The 20,965-nt window shown below is 42.4% G+C and overlaps 1 protein-coding gene across 2 annotated transcripts in view; it reads right to left on the bottom strand.

Annotated features, from left to right (window-relative positions):
* Positions 1 to 20,965, bottom strand: part of psd2 (pleckstrin and Sec7 domain containing 2) — a 37,294-nt gene that overhangs the window by 4,579 nt on the left and 11,750 nt on the right. The window contains exons 4-12 of one of the 2 annotated variants that reach the window (XM_085788474.1): positions 6,632 to 6,829; positions 6,269 to 6,349; positions 5,105 to 5,256; positions 3,249 to 3,307; positions 1,813 to 1,902; positions 1,605 to 1,648; positions 1,277 to 1,467; positions 1,043 to 1,113; positions 421 to 578 (exon numbers count right to left, since the gene is read on the bottom strand). In XM_085788474.1, coding sequence (XP_085644600.1) covers positions 421 to 578; positions 1,043 to 1,113; positions 1,277 to 1,467; positions 1,605 to 1,648; positions 1,813 to 1,902; positions 3,249 to 3,307; positions 5,105 to 5,256; positions 6,269 to 6,349; positions 6,632 to 6,829 — 1,044 coding nt within the window. The remainder of the gene's footprint in view (positions 1 to 420; positions 579 to 1,042; positions 1,114 to 1,276; positions 1,468 to 1,604; positions 1,649 to 1,812; positions 1,903 to 3,248; positions 3,308 to 5,104; positions 5,257 to 6,268; positions 6,350 to 6,631; positions 6,830 to 20,965) is intronic. The other variant, XM_085788475.1, reaches the window with a different exon arrangement.

Raw genomic sequence — 20,965 nt, 5'->3', positions numbered from 1 at the left:
AGCCAGAGGAGGACCATGTTCTCTTGTTTACACAAGATGAATCCCACCGTGTGAAACTTCAAATTACAGCGGATTCATCTGTTGACTATGATCTGGACTTGAATCAAAAAATGATATTATTATTTTGACTGGGAAAACAGTAAGTTATAAAAACAAACAAACAAACACCGGATTTAGTCATCATAATAACATGTTATCCCTATATAACCCTTTTTATAATCACTGTCATCCATCAGTCCATAGTTTATGTTTTTTCTGGTCAGGAACAATAAGATTTACAGAAGAATGAAAATGTTTTACGCCCTGTGGGTGATGCTGAAAACAAGAAGTTTGTGATAAACAGTGATTTTCAATAGTATTTTGTTTTAACTCCTTAACACTTTTAATATTTTGCAGTGTGATGAAGTTGGGGCCACTTACGGAGCCTGCAGCAGATAGACCCTCCAGTCTGAAGTCTTCAGCTTCAGTACATTGGCTCTCTTGCTGTAGTCGGTGGCACGAGTGGCTAAAGCGTGGTGGATCCTCACTGCGTTCTTCAGGTCCACTTCTGAAATGTCAGTGTCAGGCTTGTACTCATCCTAGGTGACATGACAAAAACAGAAAAACATAACAGGAAATCAGAGATTATTGGAGCTTTAGATTTCAGTTTAGTTATGATCATAGATGTGTATCTGCAGCCTAAATGAAGATGAACACTTCTTTAACTATTTATTCATGATAATAGCAGGAGAAAAGAGTAGCAATATTCCTCTGCTTGTGACAGGATTACAAGTTAATTCGTCATCTTCATGTGAGCAGTACAGGCTTCCTGACAGCAGGGGGAGACACACACACACTAGAGCAGCAGCCTCTCCTCCCCTCTTCCTGCTCTGTATCTCACTCCTTCTCAAACACACACAGGCACCCAACTGCGCAAGCACACATACACACACACGCGCATACACATGCGCGCGCACACAGACACACACACACCACCACTGTCACTGCGGTGGTGGTGGATGTGTGTTTCTATGGTAACAGAGCAGAGGATGAGATGCGGTACCTTCTGGAGATACAAGATCATCCCCTTCAGAACAGCATAGAACTTCTTCCAGCCCCGCCGACCCCTCGGAGCTGTGAGAGCGGAAAAAGTGCAGATGAAACACTTTTCTACTTATGCACATATACGTACACACACACACACACACACACACACACACACATTTATATATTTCACAGGAAGTTTATTGGGGCACTTGGTGACTAAAATCAACCATGTGTGTGTATGTGAACTCACTGCGTTTGCCATCCATGTCAGCATGGCTCTTGCGGGTCAGTACTCCGTGCTTGTAGGTGACGGCGTTTAAGAGAATGGGAATTGCAATGAAAGGGTTACTGCCGTCCGTTACCCTGGCAACACGTTTACTCCCGCCCTCACATTGCTCCTCCACCAGCTCTGACAGACTCTTCCTCAGCTCCTCCTCCTCACTGCAAACACACACACACAAACACAACACACACACACAAACACACATACACATTCAGTTAAAGTGAGCTGCACATATTCAAGGGTACTTACTACTTATTCAATACTTTTTCTTTTAATAAATGAAATGTAAACTCACACGGCCCACTCCAGCTTCTCGTTCTTGATAGAGTTATACAAGATCTGTGTGGTGAAGGCAAGAAGGGAGAGACACTGTGAACATCTGATGTCCTCTATTTTAAGTCGATCATGTGCAATCAAACTTGATTCTGCGGCTAAGAGGAAAACAAAAACAAAGAAGCAGAAAACAGAATTTTCTCTGTAGACTCGCTGGAAGAGATCTGTACCTTTAATAGATCTTTGGGAAAGTCTTTGCCGTTGTTGAGGCCATCTAGATTACTGATAAACTGTTGGCAAGACATCTTCTTCCCAATGTTCTGAGGAGGGGAGAACAAACCAGACAGACACAGGAAGAAATGAACAAACAAAACAATAAGATGAAATTTCACCTTGTTGACATATTTAGCCTTGGTATTTTCAGGAGTCGAAGCCACAAATTGACCGAATTCAACCCACTTATCTGCACCAAAGTGGGTGCAGTTTTGTGACTATCCACTGGGTGGCAGCGTTAGGCTGCTGGAGTTGCACTGTAGCGGCGAAGTGAGTGTCAGCTTACCACACCTCTCCTAGTGTCTTAACCTTAATTCTGATGCATCATTAGAGGAGGAAAACACGGGGAGGTGTTTACGCACTGCTGCCTCCTTCTGCATGAATCAGCTCTGTTACATAAACAAATACAGATGTGTAACTAAAACTGATTCGACTCACCGCTGTTAAAAAAAAAAAAAATTTGGCTTGTGGCTTTTTTATTCACATTTTCCTGTGAGGAGGCCACGATACAGAGAAGACTGTCTTGTTCCTTAAAGTACAAAACACTCGGGATGGAGGGAAAGATGCGTCACAAACAGGTTTTATGCTCCATTTACTCATAGCACCCAGTTTATCATCACACGTTTACACAAGAAAACACTGTCATGGTCCTTTAAGGCTGCAGGACGGTGAAGCCTTAGTGAATCAAAGCCTCACATCGTTAAAGAGGAATTGTAAAATGACCTTAATTTAGGTACCAATACTGCATTTCATTTTAATTAGTCAGTTATTGGTGACGAAATATGAATTCAGGTGTATCCTTTATTGTGGCATCAATTCTAAAAGTAAGTCTTAAATCCAAGAGGAAAGACAAGAGAAACACGAGGACAGTGTTAGTTCTATAAGTATACTTACCACCTGCAGGGGCAGAGAGAGACCAGGGGACCAGATTTGTTTAGCAGGGGAGGGATTTGAAAGGGAGGAAAGGGAAATTGAAAAGAGAGACAGGATATTAGTTAGAGGAGGGACATTCACTGGAAGAACTATTAGAGGGGACTGGAGTGGAGCTGAGTGGGAGGGTCGAGGAAAAGCGAAAGCACACAGGACCTATGATAGTGAGGAGTGTTATGTTGCCACAGTGCTCCAGTTTTAAAACCGAACAGATGAGACTAGCGGAGGAGAGGCGAGACAGAAACAGGTCAGAAAGTAGGCCGTGGAGGGGAGAGAGAAAGACACAGAGCGAGGAAACGGTAGACAGAGAGAAGAGGGAAAGAACAAGGAATATAAATAGAAAAGATGTAAATGGAGATATGCCATTTCTGACCAAATGCTGTCTTAATACAAGGTTTTGCAGGAGGATTAGAGGACTGGGGAGTCCTGCTGAATGAGTAAGATAAAGAACTTGAGTACGTACATGCCCGTGTAGATCGGTGTTAAGCAGCATGAGAGCACAGGTTAATGTGTGGGCTCCATCTGCAATGGGACAATACACAAGGCCGAGGTCAGCTAAATGTCACACTTTTACTCCACACACACACTCTCTCTCTCTCTATTTCTCTCACACAGACACACGCACAAGAATGCAATGTCATACATTCCTTATTGGTAAATGCAAATCAGTACAAATCACATGCAGTTATCTGCAGAGCTGCATCAGTGTTTTGAATTGGACCATTAAAAATTTACATACAACAAATCGTAAACACCGCAACTTGTGCTTTCTACACTGCACAAAGCTGACAGAGGCAGGTATGAAACACACATGAACGTCATGATCAAATCCCTGGAGTACAGCAACAGAGAGGACCTTCCTACTTGAGCTAAGTCTTCCTCGCAGCACTGAAAACAGATCTAAGCTGTGCACAATGAATATTTCTGAAAGTCTATCTATTCTTTTTTATTCTATTCTATTTAATTCTATTCACTACCGTAATACCTGCATATTTCACATATATGACCGATCTAGGGCATCTAATTAAAGGGCATTTCCAGTCTCAATCAATGTTTACCTCAGATATCAGGTCACCTATGAGAACACAGAGAGAACACAACAGTAGAGGGACTCTCATAGATATCTATGAGGGACTCTGAGGCGTTTGTTCTCTGACCCAGAAAGGAACAATGCGGAAGCCGCGGTAAGTCTGAAATTTGATTTCATTTAATTGTAAAGCAAATTTTAAAATTTAAATGATGGTCAAAAGGACGTTACTTGCGACCACAGAACAATTTAAAAATGAGTCCGGAGCCCATTAATGAACATTGAAAAAAACAATAGATTCTTGAACAAAAACAAATATAAATGTCTACACGCTGCAGTTGGATGGTATGAAATGAACTGATCATAGGTGACCTGATATCTGAGGTAAACATTGATTACGACTGGAAATGCCCTTTATGAAGTATAGTTAATATGAGGAAGTACAGAACGACCAGTGTCTGTCAAGGCCGGCATCCAATGTCATAGGTTATGAAAAAAAACATTTGTGCAAAAAATTGGTAATTTTTAAAGGGACAACGAGGAGTTTTGGAAAAGCGAAGCGTTTTCACACTACATTTATGAGCCTCCGCGCGCACCGCAAAATTATTTGACCGGCGCAAGACGGACTCATGTTTTCATTCATCAATAATTAAAGTCAGAGGTTCAAAGAGGTTCAGTTACCGTCGTAGTTCCGACATAAACAGTGATTCGGCTGCGTTATTCTCATGACTCGCCACGAAACCGAAAGTAAGGAAATGCTGGTCGGCTCGACCAGCATTTCCGCCACCACTAATAATAACAAAATAACGATAGAGACAAAACGATATATTTATCGAAAATGGGCCCATTAACAAGTGTGGGTAGCGGAGATTCATCCACATTAATGTGAGACTTTTTTATAACCGAATAGAAACTCCTCGTTGTCCCTTTAACATTTCTTACTACAGCTTACATCTGGGTCTCCTGAATCCTGTCAAACGTTTAGTAAAGTGGTGAACACACACATGGGTTTTTTTTTAGCCTTTCTGAAGCTTTTCTTCCACCAACGTGCATAAACACAGGTTCCACATCACATGCTCATGAACACACACAACAGCACCATCTCTGGAAAACCTAGAGGAAACAGTGAACATGAAGTCCATGGTACTGATAAGGTCATCTCAGCTGGTGCTGTAATTTCAACCGAGTGAGTTTTCTGCATGTGTGTAGTTCTGGGATGTATACTGAGAGCAGCAACACTGAGGATCAGCTTGTTATGACTCTTTTCTCTTCTGAATATTGCTCCTCATTACCGTATTTATTATGACCGTCATCATCCTCACGACTCTGACCTTCAGAGGTGGGAGTATGCGGGTTGCAGTGGCAGAAGCGTCTGGAGAAATGGACCAGGACCCTCTCCCTCTCCTGGGTCTCTCCCATCAGTGGAAAGGCCTTTAAGAAGTTCCTGTCACACACAAGGTCAACAGGAGGTCAAACGATTCCCAGAAACACTTTTCTGGAAAATACATGATTTAATCACTTCTGGCACTAAACAAGATTTGCAGAGGGATGTCTCTAACAGCTCCGTTGGAAACCAAACCGAACCTGACTGCTGTTTTTAAACTTGGCTGGGAGGTCACAAACGCTGTAGCAGAGGATGATTGTGCCATCTTTTTTCTCTCTTAAGGTTTGGTCGAGGTTAGATATGAATTTATAACTGTATGTATGACACCAAACATTTGCTGGTTCCAACCTTTTAAATTTTACTTCCAAATTTACTGTTTTTGGACTTTTGGTTTCAGTTGGACAAAATGGAAAACTGTTTTTCATCATCATTCACAATAAAAAGAAATATTGAGAGATACTAATACTCCCTCTTTAGATGTAGACAATAGGCTAAAAGGTCTACATCACAATTTTTCCGAGACATTACTGAAGCTGACTTGATCTACATATAAATTAATATACAGTACAGTATTAGAAAAAAAAAAATGGCACACTGGTACACACTGGGTTTTTTTGTTTTCTGTTTCTTGACAGGTGACAGGTGCCAACAAATAAAATGTATTATTATTATTATTATCATTATTATTATTATTATTATTATTATTATTATTAGAAACTAAACAATACTTAAACAATGGTCTACAATAGACTTAAACTCAGGACCTTAAGAGCATCGTTACTGTTTAACAGCAGAAGGCTGACTGCGCCCAGTCTGAAGTGCACCCATGAGGCCTTCATCTGAGCACTCTGCACCGTCGGCAGCAGTTTGAGACAGCAACATGTCAGATACAAGGCAGTGATTCACTCTGCAGCTGTCAGCTACACCGGCTACTTGTACTTCTACACGACAGCTTGATTAGCACAAAGTTAATGCCTCGTGAGGAGGGAAAGTGAAGAGCAGTCAAACACACGCATGTGTACGGATGTCTACGTCGCACACTCGTCGCTTTCAAGTGCTGACTGTGCGTTACCTCAGGGCTCGATCCAGCGACAGGCCGGAGAAATCAAAGAAATTCAGGTACTCTGACGCCACCAACTGGCTGAACTCGTTACTGCAGAGAGAGGGAGAGAGGCGGCACATCAACGTGGCACTGCGGAGGTATGAATGTGTTGGATGAATGTTTTCTTGACACCACTGTATTAAAGGAGGCTCTTCTATTAATACTTTGAGCAGCATATGCTGACCATGTGTTTAAACTTCAGTCAGTTATCAGTTACCAGCGCTCCTCATGTGTCTGTGTCATGTCTATGGAGCACATGTGACAATGTAAATGTTTTCCTGTTTCTGTTGAATTATCCATGTGGAGTGTGTGTGTGTGTGTGTGCGTGCTCACTTCTTGCCCAGATGTCTGGCCACGTCGCAGCGTTTGAAGCCCTCGAGGTGATAGAGGCGTTTGGCCAGCCTCCTGGCGGCCTCGCAGTCGGCTCGGCAGCCATTGGCCAGAGTGTCGGTGCTGCCGCGCTCCAGACGCTCCAGACTTCCCAGATCGCACTCCTCTGAGTCAGACAGCGAGTCTGTGAGGTTGGCATCACTGAGGACACACACGCACAGGTACACACACAAACACAAGCAGGTGCCCGGGTTAATGAATGGAACACATGTCCGTCGTTGCACAGACACCCACTCACTTAAAGCTGCACAGAGGAAACTGCATGAAAGCTCTATTAGATAAACATATGTTCACATACACACAAACAGGAGTCAAATGAGGTTTCAATGACTTGTTTTGACACTGACCCACTTCCACTGTCACTTAATGTCCCACTTTAATGCACTGACTCTGACTGAAGGCTGATGATAATGCTGAGACAGATTTCACCTGCCCCAATCTCTTCTAAAAAGCTTCACTAATCTCAGACCGTTAACCTCCCTCATAACTTGAATTAAAGCGCTGTGATATAAAACTAATAGCTTCACACTGCTTCTCCATTCCCTCCATTTCAGGCAAATGCTTTTGAGAAATTACTGAGAAAAGTGAGCTTTTCATTTTTAAGCTCAGTGAAGTAACTTGTAGGAACTAGTATTGGTCTCTCTCATCCAGCCTCAACAACTTGCACCAATTTGCCCATGAGCAAAGCAACCAGCCCTTTACACAGAAATGGTAAAGTGTCCATCCCATGCTCATTGACTGTCAGCAGACTGCCGATCCCAGCTGTGAATGGGTGTATCTGTGTGAGTGTGATTCAGGGCGTTTCTGCAGATGACTGAATGCACTCCATCAGCCCTGCAGGAATAGTTAAGTTAGAAAATAAAATCGGTTGCCAGACAGTTGAAGACACGAGAGTCAACATGCAGACTGTAAAGTCTACATGAATGGCAGATGTTCCTGAACACATCGTACTTTGTTTGAAGTTATAATGACTCACATTGACACTGGAACCACTCTGAAAATAAATACCAATGTCTCCAGCTGAAATGCACTGAAAATTGTTTAGATACACTGAATTATAATCCATTACTGTTCCACACAGGCTCTTTTTTTCTGGTTGAAGACACAATATTTCCTACTTGGTGCCACACAATTTTATTTGACAGCTCTTTTTAACACCAGTGGAGAATCACTTCAGTCCTCTTGCAGTGCTACGGAGAGAGAATAATGTTGACTTGAAGGGGCAGTCCAGCGATTTAGAAAATGGATCATTAAGTTGGAAGAATAAAAAGTGACAAGATGAAAAAAAAATTGAAGCAGCGGAGACTGACGTGAACTGACTTTCGGTCACACAACAAACACTGGATTATACATTTCCCATAATGTAATTCATTACCCTCCGCCTGGCAGACGCCCATATCATTGAAATCCTGCCCTCACAGTTTGTAACTCACACTTTATGTAACACACACTTTACGTAACAGGGTGAAGTCTGAGTTTAACCCCCAGCAGGGATATCTTCTCAGACTTCAAAAAAGACCCAGTTCAGAGTTGACACAAGGTGCAATACAAGTCTGTCCAATGGCCGATAGCGCTTCTCATGACACGTACACTAATCTTTGTGTTAAAATTTGTGAAGTGGCCCTTTAATGTGTAGAGATAAGGCCGTGGCTGCAGACTGGTTCAGTGCGTCTCTAAAGGACCCAGTGAGATGAACCGTCTAATCAGGCTGAGACCTCACAGTCTCCCATAACTGTTAAAGTGTCATCAACGGAGCAGAAAGAATCGATGCAGAGTATTAATTGGTGCCCTCCTTATTTATTTATGACTTACTGAGAAGGTTAGTTGAAGATATTGAGCTGTACCCACTGTACTGTACTGTACTGCGTTTGCACTGTATACTTTACAAACTACTACGCACCAGAGTCAATCAGTGGAGAGTTAATTAGCCTTTTTTATTGGACTTTAAATGCCCAGTGCAGATGGTTGGATTTTGATTACAACTGTAAATTATGTTGTTACTTTTGTTAGTTGTGAAGTAGGCAACTTCTTTTAAAGCTTTATTGATCATTCATTTTCTGATTAAAAGACCTGTCCACAGCACATTCGCCTCAACCAGCCTGTTGAGAAACAAGTAACACGTAACAAAAATAGTAAATAGTATCCATCACTAGCAGAAGAGCTATTTGCGTCCTCATTGGCAAATTAACAAAAAAACTGCACTGTTTCTGAGGAAAGTTAGCGCTCGTTCACCTCCATCCGTTTAAATTCCCCCATTTCCTGCCCGTGTGTGCATCTGTGTGGCACCGTCAGCATTCCTGCCAGATGATTCAGATGTTTTTTGCATAATCTGATCAGCCCAATTGCATTAGCCTCACAAATTCAATACATTACGAGCTGTTGTTGTAAGGGATTTGCTGGTTACCATGGATCCAGCGGAAGCCAAGTGTCCTGTGCTACATGACGAAGAACGATAGTAGGCTACCCTGAGGTTGCCTATTACAGAGTTACATAAAAACTAAATCTGCAAATAATACCACAACACAAACAACAACAGGTTTCCATTGACAGGAGTCAGTCGTCTGATTGCCCACTACACCCCAGGCAAGGTTACACTTCCCCGTTTCAGCCGATTCGCTGGGCCACTCAGTATTACTCTTCATCTGGCCCCTGACCTTGGAACAATTTGCCCTAGGAGACCCTACGACGAGCTCCTGCCCCCAACATCACATTTCCCAGGGTCACGGGGACACATAAACCCTTCAACCTTATCGTGACGGAGCATCGCCGCCAAGAATGACAATGAGGCTGAAGACACAGTTGAGTGAAGGCTGTTTCATTCGTAGTGTGCAGGGAGTCATCCTTAGGGACCGGGTGGGGGGCTTGTATATCCGGAAGGAGTAAAAACCACTGGACTTACATGTGGGGAAGGAGCCAACTGAGGTGGTTTTTGGGGATCTGATTAAGAGACTTCCTGTGCAGCTCCCTCCAGAGGTATTCTGGACACGTCCACCAGGGAGGAGACCCTGGGCAGACCCAGAATCTGCTCAATGGTCGACATATCCTACCTATTCTGGGAAAGTCACAGGATCCCCCTCGCGACCCAGACGTGTGGTTGAGACTATCAAAACTGATAGATAAGAAGAATGTATAAATTTTACACGACTGCCTGTGCGCACACTAACACACATGCATATGGACTCGCACAAAAATAAAATGAGTGCGCACTAGTAACCCATCAAAACAATATCTAGCTGTGTGTTTGCAGTGAAATAGCTTTCGCCTGTCTGACTATATTAATTCACACGACCCAGAGCCCTCATAAATCATTCAAAGCTTCTATCAGTCATGAGGCTAAAATGATGCAGGGCTCCCCCAATGCAAAGCTGTCTGGCAATAACAGAGCACACACACACACACACAGACAGACACAGACACACACTCAAATACACTACAGTGACAGAGGCACAATTTTAAGTGTCAGATATCTAGTGCAGGCCTGTTGTGCCAAGACACTTGGCGATACTGAGGGCCAAGTGGCACACTGTAAACCTATTTGTCTAACTAAAGGCAGACTTCTCTATCCCCAGGCCACACATACTCACTGAGTGTGACCGCCACTCTGTCTGTGTGTGTGTGTGTGTATGTGTATGTGTGAGTGTGTCAGAGATAGGAAGCATGATGGTGCATGCCAGTGACTCACATGTTAATCTTTTTGGGCTGTTCAGTACCCACACCTACAAGGTGTGTCTCCCTGTATGCACGCTGTTTGGGGAGAAGGAGGGGGTCATAGTGGTATCCTCCGATGGTAATCAACAATTATGGGATTACCCGTATTGTGAAAATCTGTATTCAACAGCTGTTTCTTTCATTTCTGTAGGCTATACGCTCATCAGCAGCTAACAGCAGTACAGTAGACAAACTTGACACATAGAAGAGAGCGCTCTTTGTGTGTTTGTTTGTCAGTCTGTGAGTTATCTGCTGGGGCTTGTAGATACAATCTCTGCAAAAGAAAAATACACTGTTGCAATACTGGGGTTATGGATGTAAAACCAGCAACAAAAAACAAACCCACTCTCTGCTCTGACGACTGCACCAACCTCGACAGTTAACAGATGGTAAACAAGCTGCACCAAACACATCAACACCACAACTTTGTTTTTCTTTTTTGTTCGACTATTGTCAGCGGTGATGGGACGTCAACTACAACCATGACGGGTATATTGTTGTGTCACATCAGCTGCAAAGCTGCTGGTCACGGTTCACAATACAAGTCAGTTGTGAAAATTCCAGTTTAGAGAGATTAAGCGATTTTTAAATTGGTATTGCTACCATTCCTTGTCCAATACCTCAATTAGAGCGGAAACAATAATTGATTAAGAGATTAATGGCTCAATAGAAAATTAATAAGGAATTATTTTGATAATTGATTCCTGATTTCAGTAATTTGTCAAGCAAATATGACCAGCTTCTCAAATTATTTTTATACTTTCCATCATTTTCATATCATTATATCTATGGGGTTTGGACACAAACAGGTTGAAAACAGCTATTTCCTGACATGTTATTAATTCATTGGGTAACTGATTAATGCAAAAAAAAAAAAAAAATGTAGCTATAAAATGAAATGAAAATCATCATTAATTGCAGCTCTATCTTCTGCATCACATTTTGCTATAGGTCTGACTTATGTAAATAACTAGGAGAATCATTATACAATTGTAAATGATAAATCCTGATAAAAGAGACTACATGAACAAATATGGTAATTCTGTCGATGTCTCTTTCAATCCACTATAAGAATTAGAAGGTATTTCGAGTCGTTACATGTCTAAATTAAAAAAGATTTAATGAAAATACCGTTCAACTTCTTTGTATCCATACGTAATGAGCATGGATTGGGAATATTACAAGTGCTGTAGTGATTTTAGTCAGAGTAAAGTTAGACTACAGCTACCTCACTATTTCCATTTTGCCACGCAGCATAACATTAGTGTTCCCACCCATCTGGACGTAAAAGCCCCAGACACCCTCTGGTCCGAGGAGACATTAGACTTACAGGAGATGCAGCAAAAAGTCGAAGTGAACATCATATTCTTCTTTCCACATCGTCTCTGGAGTCTCTGGAGGAAATCAGCGGTTAAAGGCGCGCTACGGTCCGACCGCCTCATCATCCAGTGGTCGGTAAAATCTGCATCAGTCCGGTTTGTTATGAGATACCAGATGTGATCCTTCAAAGCGGAAGTCAGGTAGCGTACTGTGAGATTGTGTCGCCTATTGAAGACCGATCAGACGGCTGTGGGGTCGCTCGCTGTGGCGTCAACAGGCAGCGGAGTTGTGGGTTTTTCCTTGAAGTTTCTTGGCTGTGCGGTCGGTCGCTCCGCACAGGAGAGGATGTTGGGGGCGGAGCCACCGACTGCACGGACTTTTCCTGATGAAATAGACTGTTCCTAGTGGCGGCTTCACAATGGCCCTGTGTGTCCCGGGCCAGCGCTACTTCCTCTGCATCTCAGTCACGGGCTGGGAGCCAGCAGGTCAGTCCAATAGCAGCGGGCTGTCCTGTATCTGGACTCTTGAAGTTCACAGAGCTGCTGCTCTCCACTGTGTAGTCACAGCATGTGGTCACATTCCTCCAATGTGCTGCTTCATGTGGCTGCAGAGGCCACCTTACCTTATAGCGACCCCCCCTCCAAAAAACAAACAAACAAACAAAAAAAACACAGTGTGGAACCAATTGTGCAATAGATGCAAACAATTGATTTCTAATGTAAGATGAAGAGGGTACATTAGTGCGCTACAATTGGTGCAGTTAGAGTGCAGTAAAAAAAAGAGGCATACATGTAATTTACTGTATCAAGGTCAACCTTTCTTTACTAGTGTAGGCTAAGTAATGTACTAAAATCTGTGGGGGTATACAAAATATCAGTACACTAAACTATCATGATATTTATGACATCATACTGTAACAATTCATTAAAGCACTGATATTTTATCACTAGTTGACATAGTTTTGTGACAGTGGCTGTGGGCTCTATTTGTGTTGAAAATATTTGTGAGTTTGAGTGAGTTTACTGCGACCTTTCAGATTTGAATGTGTGAGGTGAGTGAGAAGATCTATACTGGACCGTACCTGCACCTGCTCAGTGTGGTGGAGCAGGTCTGTTCCGAGTTGTTGCAGGTCACATAGCCTACAGTACTGTACACACCAACACTCAGGCACAATAGTAGTATAGATGTCCTCACTCACATCATCGTGTCAGCCAATGGCGAGTGGAGAACATGATGGCTGCCATGCATGTTTCAGTGGTAAAGGTTTAATTGTAAAATGATAATCAACAACACTTCATAAGTGCACATTGTACACGTGGCCTTTTTGTTGGCAGGACTTCCCAGTGTAACATAATAACAATAACTACACAGAGAAAGAGGGTGAGTCTCTGTCTCAGCGATGATCCTCATATTTGGACTTATTGTGACAAAACAGTGACTCCCATCAGAAAAAGAAGCTCCTCCCTAAACACATTGATATGGTTTTGGTGTTTCTAAGGTAAATATTTTGGAAACCATTGCAAGCTAAAAGAAAGAGGCGGGCACTTCTGCTTTCCACAGAAATCGGCTCCATATTTTGTATTTGAGGTGAAAGGGTAGCTGGATGGGCCTGGCTGCACTCACAGGCTCATAGTTCAAATAAGTCTCTCTGCTTTATCGAGCACATTGTAAGAAAGATGATAAGTTTGTCTATAACTGTGGAAAAAAATCATGTGTGAACAGTGTAGTTTGTGGCCGAGAGCAGCGTGTAAAGAGACAAGATTTCAGACAGTTTCAGACAAACTTCTCCAACTCTAACCAGTGATGTCACCCGCTCTGGCCTGGACTTTCTGTGCAATACACACCCAGTATAATCTCAAAGTCTCGCTCACGGAAGAGAAAAACGCATCAATAGACGAGACTTGTGTCTAGTTTAAACAGAGTCTCTAGGTGAAATATGCCAAAGCAGTAGACATTATTACATCACGCTTTTTCCTCCTCCCAATCATTCTCGATGGGAATTTTTTGGGATAATGTTTCACAATTAGCATTTTGCCAAGCAATAGCATCCCAAACAAGCCACACGTAGCGTATTCAAATTTGGTACAGAACATCAATACTAAGAAGAAAAGTAGAAGAAACAGGCAGGATAACAAATGACACAAAATATTGCCTTGCCTCCAGTATCCCAACATTTTGCAATCAATTATTGTCACACTCCTTTTGGGGAAGATTCTTGCCAGTACACAGCTATTAAGCAATTTAAGGACACATACAGCAGACGGAAAAATAAATGTTGTATCACGGAGACCACAGAGTGATGGAGTATGTCTCCTTGGCTCACACAAACACATAGATTTTTATAAAAGACACTGACACATCTCTGCATGCTAACCTCAACATCTAAATCCCTCCTTCCTCTTTCTAGTCTAGTGGAAAGAAGAACAATAGAAAAAGCAGAGGACAGTGCAGCTGTAGGGTCAAAAGTACAAACTCTGCTGATGGCAGATGAAAATGGAGACAACATTTGATTGGTATTTGGACAGACCTGCTTTGATGCATTCACTGTCTGCAGTTTATGAGGAACAGGCCATTTTCCGTGACAACAACAACACCACCACCACAGATTTTAAGGCAGCTCTGGGACCAGAACGCTTCTCTTCTGGACCAAGAGTCGTCTGCTCAGCACTGGTCACACATCAGTTTGTTGAGCGGCTTAGCGCCATGACTCGTGGATAACCTTCATCATTTACACACAACACATTTTTCACAGACAGCAGAATTTATAAACCTGTTCTAGCGCAGATGTGGTGTTCTGGTAGCAGCCAACACAAGGTGGAAACTGATTCAGGGTTGGCAGCTAGCCAGATGAGGACATACAAGAAAAATGTTACACAAAGCCTATTAAAAGACATCCTTATTTTGTGCTTCTCTGTCAGCCACACTTTCATGGTGCCAAATGTAAAGTCAGAAGTAGTTGGGGCGGTTATCCAGATGTGCACTCTGCTGTGTCCTAGAAACCAATAAACTCAGCTGACTTACTCAAAATCACACAAGACAACAATCTTATTTCCATCCATAATGGAAAGATTTAGTGTCACTGAGACTTTCTATTGCAGCTTCACAGTGATCATGAAACTCCTGCATTTGTAGATGTATGAATCTACTAATGGATGTCTATTAAATTAATTTCTTGTAATTGGCTGAAAGTCAAATGAAAGGCTGACAGACCGCCTTTTGTGTTTCCATTCATTCACTCACTCATAAAATCATACATCTTCAAACCTTAATCAATGATAGGATAATAACCTAGTGGATAAATCAAACTTTCATTATAAGTAGACCACCTAATTGCAGGTGAAAGTACATTAGCTATTCATTGAAATTACAAGGTTGTAGTTGTTCATCTTGGTTACTTTTAATATCTATGGCCAGTGATACATCAGCCACTCTTCTAAAATTAATACTCCTAAATGATAAATGTTAGTGACTGTACTACAGACTTCAAGGATTACACATAGCCTCACATGGACTTTTTAACTTCACAAATTATAGGTTATTCTCTTATTCATGGATCTATGTTGGTGTTTTCTGTACCCAACAATACTCTCAAAAACTGAGCAGAGAAATTATGTCGACCATTTACCTAAAATATCTGAGGCTAGTATCACATCGTTATACTGGCCTAATTGTAGACACCCGTGTCAAGCATAACACAATAACAACAAATTTGTGATTTCCAAAGCTGCTGCATACCTTACATGTAGTTTGATAAAAGGATAATAATAATACCTTCACCCAGATAACACCAATCAGTTTCTTGACAGACCTGTGTACGATATTGTGGTCTGGCTTGTTTTCTCTCTTTGTGTCTCATTCTTGCACACTGTACAAGACCCAAAAACACCTACTCAAGGGCAGACAATGAACAATGGTGACCTCTTTCGGCTGGGTGAGACTAATTGTATTCAGGTGCTGGATTGTGTTCAGTGCAACACTGAGTACAGCAACAGCTTCATCTGACAGTAACTAGAGGGCAACTTCTGCCTCAAAACCAGCAACACATTCATACAAAAAAAAAAAGGTTTCACAGAGACTTGCCGGACCTCCACTGAACTTAGAGACAGGAAGTGCTGACAGACGCCTCAGAGGAGTGAGGCGTGTGGTAAGAAGAAGCTCATTCAGCCAAAACAGTCACTGGTACAGTAAGACAGTGGGATGTGTCATACAACACAGAGTCAAGCTATAAATAGACAGGGATGAAATTATTCAGTTAGTGTGTGTGGGTGTGGGTGTGTGGGGAGAGGGTGAAAAGGAGAATCTGTATGTATTACTGCTTGTGTTGCAAAAGTGTGCGACTTTGTGCGTGTGTGTGTGTGCGTACGTCCATATCGCTGGCTGAGTGAGAGCCAGGAGAGGATAATCTGCAGGATGTTTCAGCACCGTTATAGAACCACGCTAAGGATTTTATTCCCAAAGTGACATCCTGAAAGATATGTGTGTGTGTGTGCGCGTGTGTGTGTGTGTGTGTGTGTGTGAGCAAGCGAGAAACAGAAAGAGAGAAAGATTGAGAGTGTGAAAGATAGTTATGAAGAGCTCCCATATCTGTGTCACTGAGTGAGCATTAGGATGTATGAGCCTTCTGCACATTTTTGTTTACGCATGCATGCTGCTGGCCTGTGTGTCCCTTTTGTGTGTGTGTGTGTGTGTGCGCGTCTCTGCGCTCCACAGTGTATATGAAAGAGATTAGTCCACACGGCAGAGCTGCCTCTCTGATATGGAAACAACTGCGCCTGGCTTTTATCTGCTCTGTTTGGGCTTAGATCTGGTGGGCTCACGAGCTGCAGGGAGCAACATACACTCACAGCCTGTTTCCCACACAGATACACATAGGGACACACGCATGCATTAATGTGCAGCCAGAGATACTGCACATACTATATCCATGAGTAAAAGGCATGCGTAAATGCACGCAATGCATGTCAGCTTTCCATGCTATGACTTCAGTGCTTTGGTAGAAGTTTGTACCTGGATGACAAACCACAGGTCTCATGATCACATGAGCAGCATTCAACTAGTTGTATCCACTGGGTGAGTGTATCTAGCTGGCTATGTAAAGTAGTAAGCCGCTCGACCGACAGATAAACACACTGATCGACAGAGAGAGAGTGTGTTTTCATGGCAGTTTCAGCAGCTTCTATGGATTAAGGTTAAGCCTCAACCTCAATGGCAGCCCCGCAGGACACAGAGGGACACAACTCGTGTAAAGTGACTGTTGAACTCACTGACCAAATGAAGATATGACAGACAGTCTAATCTGAAACAGCACCTGACTGACTGAGCGACAGGCTGACAGAGAGCCTGATGTAGACGCTGAAATGTCTGAGAGCTAACGAGCAGGTTTGCTGACTAACAGCCTCACACCACATCACCACCGACTGTTTGAAAGGAACCCATCACCTCTTATTTCCATGTGTTAGATGGCATTTCTACAGCATCTGCAATACTTGCCAGTGTTTTCTGTGTCCCTGTGGCTGGCTGCCTACTTCACGTCCTTCATCCACTGGTGTCAGAGTAATCAGAAGTAGCAGAGAGAGGATCTACAGGGAGAGTTTGGCTGAGGTAAGATTAGGTTTCGTCTTTCCTCCCAGGGCATCATCAAAGCTCTGTCTGTTATTAAAGTTGAAGCCTGATTTTTGGGGAGAGTGTGTGTGCGCTCGAGCTGTAAGAAAACATTCACTTTTAGCATCACCTGAATCAACTAAAATATTGAGATTTGATTAGAAATAGTTGGTGATTCTTTTTGTCATTGCACTATATATCGACTACTATCTGTACATTTCAAAAAATCTATTAAATAAGTACAGATTATTGCTAATTATAATGAGACTGAGACCATGGAGACTATTTCAGCTGCCTTCATGTTACACTTACAGAGATTCTTCAGCATTCTGAGACGCATATGGCGATCCAACTGCTCCACGCTGCATGCCAATGTTTTCCTGAAAAGACACACTTCTCTCTGTCTCTTCCACTGTTTTGTCAGTTGTGTCATGAGTGATAACAAACACTCTTGCCATTTGGCCGTCGTCAGAGCTGTGAGTCTCTGTTCATAGACATAGACAAAAATAATGGTATAATTATAACGCAAAACGGCGCAACGTCGGCAGAGTGTTGGCCCGCTTGTCCCCTAGTTTACTGAATTAGCTCGGCTGCTATTGAGTTACTGTGAAATTTGGCTTTCACATACAAGTCAGGATAAATGATAATAACCCTGGTGATCCCTAAGCTTTCCATCCAGTCAGGTCACCAGGTCAAACTTTGACTTTATCCAGTGGTTTGGTTTATATCCAAATGCACCTAAATCTAATGGGATTAGCGTTAGCATCAGCAGCACTTTGTTGTCAAGGTAATTGGGAAATGTTAGCATACTAATATGGTAAGATAAAGTTGTAAAAGTGATAAAACAAAAAATATTTTTCAGCATCATTAGTAGCATGAATTAGGACTCTAAAGCCAACAGGTGATACCTGGGGAATGCAGTGCAAAAACACCACAGAAATGAATACTTATACTGCATTAGAAGATTTTTTTATTTTATTTATTTTTTATTGACAGATATTCTTGTTGAGAGAAAAACTCACAGTGCGACTGACCTATAAACTAAATGGCTGCCAAGTTGACTGACTGACTGACTGACTGTCTGATTAACTTTCCATTTGTTATCCATTGCTGTGCAGCTGCTCGTCCTGCAGTGAAAAAGACTAGTTGTCTATGACGCCTGAGGAGCCAGAGTGTCTAACTGTGCCAATTCTGTGGCTACCCACCGACAAGAATGGAGGTAGGCAGAGGAGAGGAATGAAAGATAAGAGACACCAGCAGGAGAGCTGTGTAGGGGGAGGAGGAAGAGGTGATGCAAAGAAGAAAGGAGGACGACAGCAAAGGGGCTGCACCACATGAGATAGAGTGGGATAAGATGGATACATAGATAAATGAGTAGAGGCAGGAGGTGAGACAGAGCAAACAAAGAGATGGAGTGACAGAGCGAAGGAGAGAAAAGGAGAAGAAATATGATGATTACAGTTGAAAATCAGAGTAGTTGGGATTGTAAAAATAATCGTTTGACACACACCCATTTTATAGATGGTGTGAGTCACAACCGGCTTTTTAAGATGTGAATTGTAAAAGATAATTGCCTGACTCTATTCGCTATTAGCTATGAGTCCTTCAAGTAAAAACTCAAATAACACTGTGCAGTTTCCATTATTTGCATTTTTCCACGCTGCTTCAAACTACTTCAATTCAACTGCGCTGAAAAGCAATTTTTTCTCTCCCTGTAGAAAATACTTCAACAAACACACTTTGTGCTTCCACTGTTTTTCTTTTTTCAGATTAATGGCCTTTCCTTGCTAATGTTTGTAACCTCTCTCTTTTAATACCCTAAAAGACTACAGTTAAATGGAGAGATGGGATACAGTGAGTGTCTTAAAAACCTACAACTATCCCTTTAAGACAGAGTAGCAGATGTATCCACTCTAGATTTAAGTGCTCAAATGTCTGGCAAGCTGGCTAGTATAGAGTAATAATCGCTCACACACACACACACACACACACACACACACACACACACACACACAGTCACTCTAAGACCCTGCTGGGCAGAGGAAAGCTGAAGACGATGATGTCATGACATAAACAATAGCTCATTCAGCTTGGCGCTGGTGGTCAGGAAGCAAGACCGTGCTTAAAGGACAACATCTGTAGCCTGGAGGGGGGAGGGGGAGAGGGGGAAGCTGACATCCAAAATCCCTCATTCACCTTCTAACTCGTAGTGAGCTGCAGAAACACCAGGAGAGTCTGAGAACAAATCCCAGCAGTTATCTGAACAGATCGTGTCGGAGGTCTGGGTATCTATTTGACATTCCAGTAGGTTTGTAACTGTAGAAACTGTGTGGGGGGGTCGGGGGGTTGGGGGGGCACCGACTCCAGACCTGCAGCTGTAGTTCAGGTTACATGGCTTTTCCCATATGGTCCCTGTTACCACCTTAACCTTCAGTGGCTCAGCGCTGTCCTCTTCAACCCTCTTTAGTGCTATTAAGATAATTAAATGAAGGAAAGTAGTGTCAGCTGTTGCTGTATTCCCACAATTCCTTGGGGTGTGTGTGTGTGTGTGTGCAAGTGATGAATGAGTTAGTGATCATACTGTAAAATCTCAGCATTGTCATAAATATCAGCTGGTTATCTGAGACAGAGTGAACGACACGCCTGCTGCTCAGTCCATTGAAGTGATTCATTATACTGACAGACGCCCTGTATCTTATTTCCATACTGCTGTATAAATCCGAGGTGTTAATGTCCTACATGAAACCACCACAGTACTCCCTCAGACTCCGTCTCCATTCAGAGGAGGCCTGCAGTCACACATAAACCTTTTGTAATTCCTCACCACTGTGGTTATCTCTTTTTCTACCGTGCAAGAATGCTTTGAATAAAATAGTTGAGGAAAGCAAATACCCCAGTAGTAACAAATCTGCACGTCTGCTTTGTGATCTTACTGAGTGAGTGAGTTTACCAGGTTGTGTCTCTACCAACATGGGAAGGAGTTGTTCCATTTCAAATGCACCAGTCCAGCTTAAGTCCCACTGACTCCATAAAAATGTAAAAACTGGTTTGTTTTCTTATTGCTGTTTAAGTCTCTTGTGCGTTATCCTAAAGTTATCCAACCATGTACAGTGACTGGCTCTCCCTTTTCCAAACACATGGTTGCCCATACAGTTGGAATAATTTTGTTTTCTATCATATAGGTTAACTGTGGTTACATTTTCACAGTGATATGTTTGGATGAGATTGACCAATAAAGTTTTGAGAAGATATACACTTTATCAAGAATGAATGACATTGTCACAATCATTTCATTAGAAGAGCTAAAAATATATTTTATTCCAACTTATTAGCAACCGTTTATATGAAAGATTGCGAGATGAATAACATGAGCCTAGCTTCTGTTTAACCTGCCCCACTGTACCATTTCCTGTTGGCTGATTAAACCAGCAACTTCTTGTCTTATTAGACAACTGGGTTCGAATGTATGGGCAAATGACTTCCTTTCAAACAGCCAGACCACCAGCGTCAGCCCCCAGCTAACCATCCTGTCCCCTGTCTGGAGGCTCTCACCATGTTCACGCCACCTGCTGGTTAAGCCAAGGTCACATTATATCACAGTCCTTATACTTTGTTATGATTATCGACACAGAGGCTGCATTAGTTGTC

Source organism: Trachurus japonicus, chromosome 10 (assembly GCF_045865225.1).
Source record: "Trachurus japonicus isolate A0001 chromosome 10, Traja_1.0".
Classification (NCBI taxonomy): Eukaryota; Metazoa; Chordata; class Actinopteri; order Carangiformes; family Carangidae; genus Trachurus; species Trachurus japonicus.
This window is presented reverse-complemented; position numbering and strand designations above follow the sequence as displayed.